The 9460-nt window shown below is 41.7% G+C and overlaps 1 protein-coding gene across 1 annotated transcript in view; it reads right to left on the reverse strand.

The window, feature by feature from the left end:
- Window positions 1-9407, reverse strand: part of Mtpbeta (mitochondrial trifunctional protein beta subunit) — a 28367-nt gene extending 18960 nt beyond the window's left edge. The window contains exons 1-3 of the mRNA XM_075873830.1: window positions 9256-9407; window positions 2609-2665; window positions 194-317 (exon numbers count right to left, since the gene is read on the reverse strand). Coding sequence (XP_075729945.1) covers window positions 194-317; window positions 2609-2665; window positions 9256-9367 — 293 coding nt within the window. The 5' untranslated portion in view covers window positions 9368-9407. The remainder of the gene's footprint in view (window positions 1-193; window positions 318-2608; window positions 2666-9255) is intronic.
- Window positions 9408-9460: the final 53 nt, after the last annotated feature.

A 9460-nucleotide genomic window follows, 5' to 3' on the forward strand; every position in this document is an offset into this window, starting at 1 on the left:
TTCTTCATGTTTCCCTGTACTGCTGTTTGCAGGAATGCATAGCGCAGTTAACAAGTGGTTGGTGAGAAGCAAACTCTCGCGCTACACAAAAGCCAATGAACATTCTCGCCACCACAAATGTTTTGAGCCTTGGCGCCTCCATTAAAATGACGAAACAAGTTAAACCATCTTTGTGAAGAGGAGAATCACTCACAGGAAAGCAGCTCTCTGAAGATCATGAGGCATCAGGTTATTGTACTTCGTTCCGGAGACAAGGAATGGTGTTCGCACGCCTTCCACGAGGACAATGTTTCTTTGGCCTGAGCTTGATTTTGTTGCTATAAATGTAGAAATGCATAAGAATAAAAAAACGCCAGGCCTGCACGGAAGGCGCAACACAGTCACAGCGAAAGCTAGAAAAGCGGCCTTTCAGATACTTTTAGAAACACTTATTGGGTAGCCACTGCAAGGACACTTGCTTGATACCCATTAGCGCATTAATAATAAATTTTTTTGGGTAGTAGGCCGGCATTCTCTATGCTATTTTTCGTCAAGCGTGGTATCCGCTAAACACTTGCAAGGAATTTCGTGCCAATTGTTCATGCAGTGGCTGACGACAATGACGAACTATGGCTGAAATGGGTATGCACCACAGTTAACAGGGGAACAAGAACAAGCTTATGTAATGGGTTGGAGCATTGGATGGCCCACTCGCTACACTATTCACATTGTTCGATGACTGGTCGTTCTTTCGCTGTTTTAAAATGCGTTATAAGTCATATTAATGCGTTTACTTTTCCAACATCAAGCCTGCCTAAGGTAAGTTTGCCAACAAGTCACAAGCACCGGCGTAGCTCAGAGGTAGAATACTGGGCTGGCATCCAGCGGACCCGGGTTCGAGCGCCACTGTGTCATTGGTGCCAGTTTTTTTTTTTTTTAATTTCGCGCGATATGGTTATGGACACTGGCAGTGGCGGTGGACAACTGCGCATGACCCAAGTTGTGATCTTATAACAGCTTTCGATGTAAAAAGAAAAAAGCCAGGCTACCAGAAAAATGAATAGGCCAAGCACAGCCTTGCCAAAAAAAAACTACGAGTAGGATTGCCGAATTCAAGAACTAAGCCACAGTTAAAAAAATAAATCGAGCACCCTTATACTTCATTAAATCAAGTTTCAACTGTATAACCAACAAGAAAAAAAAAAAGGAATGACATGAAAGTTACCTATGTTAAAGTAGCTAGACATTCCAGTTGCTTTTCCAAACTCATAAGTTTTCACAAAGAGAGGCAATACTTATTACTAGTGTGGAAAAAATAACGTAAAAAAACAAGAAAAGAGAGAAAAAAAAAGAAGCAAAAATATGAGACATGTTTCTTTTTTTTTAGCAAAGTAGGTTTGTGTTCATAAGACACAATGGAATAAACATTCATACTAAAATATGCAAATACGCTGCCCTGCTCACATTTATATTGATATGTATAGTACTCGTGGGTCAAAGTGCAACATCGAAACTGCTATGAGCACTTGCTTATGTTAACAGCCTCATGTCATGGCAAATCTGGTCTCTAAAGATACTGTTGGCTCTGATTTACGCGTTCCGTAAATTACGCTGAAATGACATGAACTGAAGATGCTGAAAATGAAAACATGTACAGTGCTCAGAGATTGAAACGGGACAACTTAGGGCTAAGTAATGCAAATGTTCAAGTTTTCATCACCTTCAGTTCAGGTCGTGTTGGCATAAGTCAGACTTTAACGCGTAAATCAGAGCTAAAACTATCTCTAGCTACTAGATTCACCGCAACATAACATGGTTATTTCAAGCGTCACACTAACTGAAAAATTTTACGTTCTTCTTGAATCCTCAGTTACTACTACACATTACTTTGTCTGAAATATTTTGGGTCTCAATCCGTGAGCACCGAACAGAGCAGATATCAGTCAGTATAATAAAATACAATAATACACATTAGAAAAAATTGGCCTTGTATCTGCATGTTACACTGCAAATGTCATCGAAAGACGATAGTCTTGCATCTGGAGAGAGTGAACAAAACGTTTATTTGATGTTCTGCGCAAGAAAATTGGTGAATGGTATTCCGGAGGCACAGCATATGAGTGTTTTGATGCGTTAAGCGGAGGCGAACGAGCGCTATTAAGCACGTCACACATGAGACGTACGCTATCTGGTAGTTATCTTAAGGTGTACAACGCAAGACGACGGGTAGGTGCCACCACTGTGTCATTTTAGCAAAGTGTTTGCACGGCCGTGGCGTTGGAGACAATTGCTTTTTTGGGCTAGCGTTGCATTGTCAGCGCAGTGTGATAAACGCTACGGTCCTTAGAATTAATTATGTATGCATTTTCTAGTATAAAGAGATACATACAGAATATTGCCGTGTTGTTATTGTGCTTCAGATATAAGCAATAATTGCTTTTTAATCGACAATCATACAAGTATGAACCCCGAAACTTGAGCAATATTGGCGGACGGGGTTGGATTTTGGCCGTTCTGGGTATCATTTCGGCGGACAAACAGACAAGTCCACCGACAGACAGACCAAAATTTTTGCGTCGAAGGTCCCCAAGAAAGACTATCGTCTTTAATAACACATTACATCACTTACTAGTGGCTGTTGCATAGTGGCTGTTCGAGATGGCTCCGGACAAGGCAGCTTGGCTACCTGAATAAATAAAAAAGTTCACGGCGAAGATGCTGAAATTTACAGCAATGCAGGTAAGGCCAGTAATCAACATTACTATTGCATTCTTTCATCAAATATTAACATGATTCTTCAACACACAGCACTCCTTTTTGTTATGTTCAAGCATGTCTCGATGGTAGTGCGATGGCACAGTGGTTACGATGCTTGCCTGCTGACCTGAAGGTTGACACTTCGATGGCAGCCACGGTGGTCTAGACACCCGAGTACTTGGATTGATAGAGGCCCATGTGCTCAGATTTAGGAACAGGTTAAAAAAAGAACACCACATGGTAGAAGTTTCCGGAGCCCTCCACTATGGCACGTCTCATAATCGAATCGCGTTTCGGACACATCATTGATGTGTCCTGCCCCATCTTTCCTACTTTCTCATTCAGTACTTGTCCCTATAGACACAGAATTCACGTCACTTCAGGTTGGCCAAAGTACAATCAGGCACTCTCATTTCGCACCAAGTTTTGCGCGCTTCTTACTAACAGCTTTGCAGTTTATATTTTTTGTACATTATTTACTTATTGACTTCTTTAAAAAAACAAATGGGCTCTGTGTAATAAGAGCGTTAAAAAAAATGGGGGGGGGGGGGGGGGTGAACCCACTTACACAAACTTTATCACAAGAAAGCATTGTTTATAAATATGCAATAGATGTACTGAAATTTTGACATGTGAGACAATGAGTATACTAGCAGGACTAAATGCAAGTTATGAGGCATCAAAGAGTCACACATATCATTCAAGACATGTTAGTTATACAATGCAGAACCAACTGTATGCAAGCATAACGATACTAGAAAAATCACTGTATTCAACGACAGCTACCAAAAGTAGATATATAGGCTTGAAGTAAAAATAAAAAAAAAAAGATTTTGCAAATATTGAAAAACAAAGCAAAAAAAAAAAGGGCCGTGGCTAGTGGTCTGTCTCATCCAAAGCTTTAAGGTAACGTTAAGTGAAAAATGAATTAGAAACAATATTTTTCTATTTGAAGAAATTTATACTGGTTATGTAAATAAGTACAAAAAAGCCACTTTTTATACTTTAAAAATGAACCCCCCTTTCCAGCCAGGTTAGAAGTGGTTCAAGCTACAGCGGCATTCCATGTACAGACACGTCACCTAGACAAAAAACGTGTCCTCAGTTGCAGCTGCCTTGTCCAGCGTGCGATACTACACACACAAGTTGACAGGCAAGCACGAGTATATCACAACTCCAAATCCAGACCAGGGTCAGATAGCTGTCAAAGGTGCAGCAGCTACTAGGCATTGTCGAGTCTACAGCTAGCACTGAAGAAAAAAGCCCATGCTGCCTGATCTCATGGTGCTCCTATAGCATCACATGACACTACATCAACCCCACGATTATGGGAATGTTAAACCCCAATTATTTATTATACTAGGATCAAAGAGACACTAAAGTGAAACAAAGACCCAGTTAAGATTAATAAATTGTACTTTTAGAACTCTAATGTTATTAGGTTAACTGTTGTACATTTAATAATAGAGGAGCAAAAAGTCAGAGTTCTATGTTTTAATTTTCGTACTGAAACTGCTCCACGTGATGTACCAGTTATTCGAAAGTCGCAGGTTTCAATCCTGCTCATGGCAAGTTATCTTTTTGTCCACTTTTCCTTTTTCACATTTACATTACAATTACTTCTAATGTGAAGAAGTTTATTGGTCATTGAGGATGTTATCATTGTCAGTGCTGAGGCTGTAACGTCCACTATACTTCTCTTGGCGTCATTTGCCCTTAGTTCTCAATAATGTTGTGTCTAACAAAGAAAAAAACCTTCATACTCTTTTTTCCTTCATTTATAGTGAGGGTCTTGTTCTGGCAAACTTGATGCCTTCACATTAGACTACATGTATGTGTGGGATTATTGGTCAGCTGCCAGCTCGAAACAAGATTACGAGCTACGTGACCCCAACAGACAAAAAGTGTTCCACACTCGCCGCAATGGCAAAAAGCGGCGCTGACTGACGCTCCCATGTTTAAATGTACATATATGCCCTACTAGGTAGAGGAGGGATGACAGTCACCATGATGCCGTACTAGCGCATCGAACGTGTTATGCGAACGTCGCAGGTTCACACAATTCCTGTACAACACAGCACAACTCCTGTATTTATGAATGCCCTTGTCATTCATAGTTCTGGGGCATCAGAAGATTTTTACTAAAAAAAGGCAATCCATAACCCAACCCTGTAGTATTACCAAGAGAGCTTCAATAGGTTAAAGGGACACAAAAGGCAAATGTTAAGTCGATGCTCATTGCTGAAATAGTGGTTCGGAAACCCGGTAGTGCTACTTTTGTGCCAAGGAAGTGCTTATTTTGAAATAAAATCACGTTTCAGTGGTCCCCATCGCGTTAGTGCCCTTGTTATGCCCGCCTGAAAATGGCCGTCTCACGGCCATTTTCCCGCCTGAAAAGTGTTATCCCCGCCTGAACATTGCCGTGCACAACGTTGCCCGGCTTTACTGCATGCGCGCCGACACTAGTAGCAGCAGAACGATAGTAGCAGGTGCCACATCAGCAACAACGGGCATTGAGCCGTTTCATGCCATAACCTGCGAGATGGCAGGAATGCTTGGTTCAACTGGGCCCCACTAAAAGTGGCACAATCTGTCCAGTTTAACCAGGCGAAAATAGAACTGTTGAACCAGTTGCGCCATTCCCCATAGTAATGTACAGCGGTTCTTTTTAGGGGCGAAGCTCCTTAGGGCGTGGGCTGTGCGTCCCCTGTAGCCTGTATGTAGCCACCTCTGGTTTAGTTCTTGCAGTGTTCACTAGATGGCGGTACCGTCCCCTGTATGTAACCACCTCTAGTTTAGTTCTTGCAGTGTTCACTAGATGGCGGTACCGTCTCCTGTATGTAGCCACCTCTCGTTTAGTTCTTGTAGTGTTTACTAGATGGTGGTACTTGTAGCTGATGATGAAAAGATGCAAGATGTTATAAACTAGAAAGCGGTACTTGTAGTTGATGAAAGACGCGAGATCTTATAAAATAGGAATGATGTCACATATGGCGCGTGTCATTGGTTGAAGGCAATCGTTCGATTTACTGCGGCGACGTACGCTAGGGGGAGCGATGTAATAAAATCGAGTGGGCAAAATGTACAGAGGATTCATGGTTTACCAGGTTTACCTCCGGAGCTTTGCCCACTCATCATAATTCACTTCGTGGATATGGCAGAATTTTTTTTTCAGGAACAACCAAGCAGCATTTTATTACGTCTCTTGATGCACAGAAGGTTCTTTATTTAGTGCAGCTAGTTCGATTACTAGTTATTCATTTTAGGTGGCAAGTCTGACGCCATTGGCATCATTTTGCAAATTTCCTACTCGTGGCGCATGTGTTCTTGTCTATTTACTTTAATTTATCGGTAAGTAGGGCACTGCTGTTGATAATATTGTCGTTTTAGACGTTGTCACTCTGACATAATTTGTTATTTGACTTTAGTGTCCCTTCATATTGCTTGTTTCTAATTAATTTAGACACAGCAACACACACTAGGTGTTTCAATGAAGAGTGTGTTGCAAACGTCGCAAAGTGATCAACAAGCACAATATCAGGGACAGCACAGTGTCAGGCTGTGTATCAGTTGCGACCACTTGAGATTCTCTAAGATGCACTTAAATTTATGTACATGATTGTTTTTTGATGTCAGACACCATAGCGATGCGGACGCGACTGTCGGGAACCAAACGTGTCAACTCATCATTACGACTACTAAAACACGGTAGCAAGAGGAAGTGGGGCCAGTTTAAGTGGATGTTGCGACACAGCATGCACAGGATAGGCCAACATCGAGGATGCACAGGTGTCTGAACAGTTGGCAAAACAAGGTCAGTTCATGAACCCGTTATGAAATAGAGGTACATTCAACAGTATGCCCTTCACTTTTCTTTCTTATTGAAACCCCACGTTATACTCTTCGATATTGAATGTAACAATCCACAACAGGCTGACAAGAGTACCTGTTCGACTTGAATGCTGCAGCAGAATTCTCTACCGAAATGAACGACACTAAAGTGAATTGACTGAATGCACTGAACACAATCATTTTAAAATTTTTATTTCAAAGCAAGGCATTTTGCAGGAACTAAACCTAAGTGTCTATGATTCAATTTCAGGTAAGCATTAAAAACAAATAGTTATGCAGAACAAGACATTAGGACCTATATCGTACCTCGGTTGTGTTCTATTGTACTGTATTTCTATATACTACAGTCCTGCATAGAAAACCTCCTCCCAGCTTTTGCTTTTACATGAAAATACCAACGTAAATGATTCACCACAAAAAAAAATCAAGAGCCATTCCACTCTGTGACAGTGGATGACGAGTGATGCTGTTTAGCGCATGACCCAAAGGTCACACAAATTTCAGCATAAGTATGAACTCGTTTATCGTCTGTATTGGCATTGGGCGGCAAGTTTAACACCGAATTCCTGAAAAGCCGCAAGTTTTTCATGGCGATTTTTCATGGTGGCTTTATATCTTGTCTAGCAGGGGGATGTTCTATACTACTGCCACCAAAGTTGGTGAAACTTTCCCAGAATTTAAGAGGGCTGGGCATGCTAACACGGACCCAGAAAAGACACAAGAAATCCAACCTGAACCAATGAGTACTTTACGAAAAAGAAGTCACGATGCCGACTAACTGAAGAGGCACAGTGTTTAAAAAGAAAGAAGGCAAAAAAAAAATTAAGTGCGCCTGCATATGTATTTGAAGAACATATATACAATGGCATGTACAGGTGTCTTTGTGAAAGATAAGTGTCAACTTCTTTATTATATTCGTGTTTGCATGAATGCGTATCAAATAGCTTAGTTCTCCGTTATTTTAACTTCTCAGAAAAGATTCTCTTGTTACATTCGTATCGCATTACGGAGACAATGCATTCCATGCTTCAGATACATTCTCTTCTTACCCACAAGTGTGAGCGGACACTTGCCTATGAATCATGTGGACCCTGGCTTGAATATAGTCCCGCGAAGAAATTTCGGTTTGTTAATTTGATTCGGAGATCTTTCTGTTGGCGGATGCCGAAAAATCGCCACCAAAGAGTCGCAGTAAAAAGTGTACAGAGAACGTTCGCTGGTGGCTTTCGACATGGACATCGCCAGTTCAGCAAACGATATCAGTATCTAGGGTTTTGTTTTATGTACCCAAGCCACGATATGATAATGGGGGACGCTGTACTGGAGCGCTCCGGGAGTTTCGACCACCTGGTGTCCTTTAATGTGTGCCCACATCGCACAGTGTACACGAGCCTCTACCATGCGACCGCCGTAGCCAGGATCGAAACCTCGACCTTCGGAGGATCGAAACCTCGACCTTCGGTTCAGTACCAAAAATCTCAATTTTAATGCAAACAAATGCAGACATCAAACACACACAGCACTGTTTGATGCCCGGGAGTACATGTCGTGTGTGCTGAAATTAAGTTTTTAGAAATGATCTACCAACTAGCCCAAAAACAAGTTCTTTTACAATACATTTCGGGTCAGCAGCTGAGCACATCTAGCACCGTGGGGGATTATCAAACGATGAAACAAAACGAGCTCCAGAACGTGTAACTTCAATGGCGGCTTTGGAAGGTTAAAGTGCGAGTGAACTGATAGGGGTTGTAGTATGTGCGCGTGCGGCCTATCTGAACCTGATGATGACACTCAATCGAACCAGTCAATACGCAAGCAATGATTAGCGCATATCCGCGTTCAGATAGAACAAACGGGAGATAAAGTTGTCCTTTAGCGCGGATCAGAAATGATGGCTCGCAAGTTTGTTTGGAGAGGATAAAGAAAACGAGTGCCCACGAATCGACTTTTAAGATACGAACAGTCACTGCGGGAGACAAATTTGCTTGGGACCTGCTGACCTTCGATAAGATTTTAAAATCTCGCAAAAACTTCCGTCTTGAAATCTCCTACTGAGTAGACACCAGTTAATGATTTCTAATGTGTGTTTCGTTAAGTGAAATTCGTTCGATGCAACGTAACACTACTTTGTGAAAAAGATAGAAACATAAAAAGAGAGTATTTTTATGCGAACGAAAGAGTACTGCACACTTAAGAAAACAGGGAGCCGTCAGATTTATTTTTTTCATTTAATTTCATAAGCGGGACATTGCTGTTTTTAAGTAAGGAGAGGACGTTTTAAGTGAAGCGAAACAAGATGAACTTCTAACACACAATCGCATCCTATGCGAGTGCGACCGCAATATATTTCACGGAGTTGTGTACAACCACGATCTACGAAAACGATACTCAAGGACGACAGGAAAAATTCAAGTCGCGGCAATAATGCGTCATCTAATTATCGGTAACCGGTTCAGGCAGGGGCGATATTGGGGGGAAAACGAGAAATACGAAAACCAGGAAAACGTCGTTTTTCCTTCGTTTCGAAGGCGAAGACGGGACACATGTGAAAAGAAATCTGAAACTGAATAAACAAGGCGTGACAGTGAAGGACAGCCCTAGGCTCGAAAAGTACGAATTATAGCCTGGCTGTAAATCAAAGGGTAACAGCCAAGTAGTTGTACTCACAGAATTTGGCTCGTTTGAGCGTCGAAGACACACCGATACGAGCCGACACAAACGCCATGTTTGCTGTGGACGAGACCCCAGAAAACGCGACATGGGCAACGCCCCAAAACATCTTTTTTCTATCTTATCCTTGTGGCAAGAACACCGTTATCATGCAATAATAACTTTCCGTCAACAATTGTAGGGTTAACACAGCATGTTTATT

This window comes from Rhipicephalus microplus, chromosome 9 (genome assembly GCF_043290135.1).
Source record: "Rhipicephalus microplus isolate Deutch F79 chromosome 9, USDA_Rmic, whole genome shotgun sequence".
Lineage (NCBI taxonomy): Eukaryota > Metazoa > Arthropoda > Arachnida > Ixodida > Ixodidae > Rhipicephalus > Rhipicephalus microplus.